Source organism: Austrofundulus limnaeus, unplaced genomic scaffold (genome assembly GCF_001266775.1).
Source record: "Austrofundulus limnaeus strain Quisiro unplaced genomic scaffold, Austrofundulus_limnaeus-1.0 Scaffold5607, whole genome shotgun sequence".
NCBI lineage: Eukaryota > Metazoa > Chordata > Actinopteri > Cyprinodontiformes > Rivulidae > Austrofundulus > Austrofundulus limnaeus.
In genome coordinates, this window is record NW_013958009.1 from 1 (window position 1) to 1,234 (window position 1,234).

The 1,234-nt window shown below is 43.3% G+C and overlaps 1 protein-coding gene across 1 annotated transcript; it reads left to right on the top strand.

The window, feature by feature from the left end:
- Positions 1-6: 6 nt before the first annotated feature.
- LOC106512304 (gastrula zinc finger protein XlCGF57.1) lies at positions 7-881 on the top strand (the record flags this gene model as incomplete). The annotated part of the gene is made up of 2 exons (XM_014000957.1): positions 7-606; positions 775-881. Coding segments are annotated over exons 1-2 (618 nt in total), but the record flags the coding sequence as incomplete, so codon positions are not given.
- Between the last annotated feature and the right edge of the window lie 353 nt (positions 882-1,234).

Genomic DNA, 1,234 nt, shown 5'->3' on the forward strand with positions numbered 1-1,234 from the left:
TAGAGTCACACAGAGAAGTCCAGACACAACCCAAACCATTTAGTTGTCATGAATGTGGTAAAAGATTTACCAGAAAATCAAAACTAATCTCACACATGAGAGTCCACACAGGAGAGACACCATTTGTATGTGAGCTCTGTGGACATAAATTTAGCCAGAAGGGTTATTTAAACTCACACACAAGAGTCCACGCAGGACAGAAACCCTTTGTATGTGAGGACTGTGGACAAAGATTTAGCGAGAAGGCTAATTTAAACAGACACATGAGCGTCCACACAGGACAGAAACCCTTTAAATGTGAGAACTGTGGACAAAGATTTAGCCGGTCGTCTAGTTTAAACAGACACATGAGAGTCCACACAGGACAGAAACCCTTTGTATGTGTGGACTGTGGACAAAGATTTAGCCGAAGGTCTAATTTAAACTCACACATGCGAGTCCATACAGGACAGAAACCCTTTGTATGTGGGGACTGTGGACAAAGATTTAGACAAAAGGCTTATTTAAACTTGCACATGAGAGTCCACACAGGACAGAAACCTTTTGTTTGTGAGGACTGTGGACAAAGATTTAAACAAAAGGCTCATTTAAACTGGCACATGAGAGGCCACACAGGACAGAAACCCTTTGTCTGTGGGGACTGTGGACAAAGATTTAGCGAGAAGGGTACTTTAAACAGACACGTGAGAGTCCATACAGGACAGAAACTCTTTGTTTGTGGGGACTGTGGACAAAGATTTGGCCGGAGTTTTAGTTTAAACTCACACATGAGAGTCCACACAGGACAGAAACCCTTTGTTTGTGAGGACTGTGGACAAAGATTTAGCTGGAAGTCTAGTTTAAACAGACACATGAGAGTCCACACAGGACAGAAACCCTTTGTTTGTGGGGACTGTGGACAAAGATTTAGCTGGAAGTCTAGTTTAAACTCACACATGCCAGTCCACACAGGACAGAAGCCCATTGTTGGGTCCGTGGACAAAGATTTAGCCAGAAGGGTACTTTAAACAGACACGTGAGAGTCCATACAGGACAGAAACCTTTTGTATGTGAGGACTGTGGACAAAGATTTAGTCATAAGTTTAGTTTAAACAGACACATGAGAGTCCACACAGGACAGAAACCCTTTGTTTGTGGGGACTGTGGACAAAGATTTAGCTGGAAGTCTAGTTTAAACTCACACATGCCAGTCCACACAGGACAGAAGCCCATTGTTGGGTCCGTGGACAAAGAT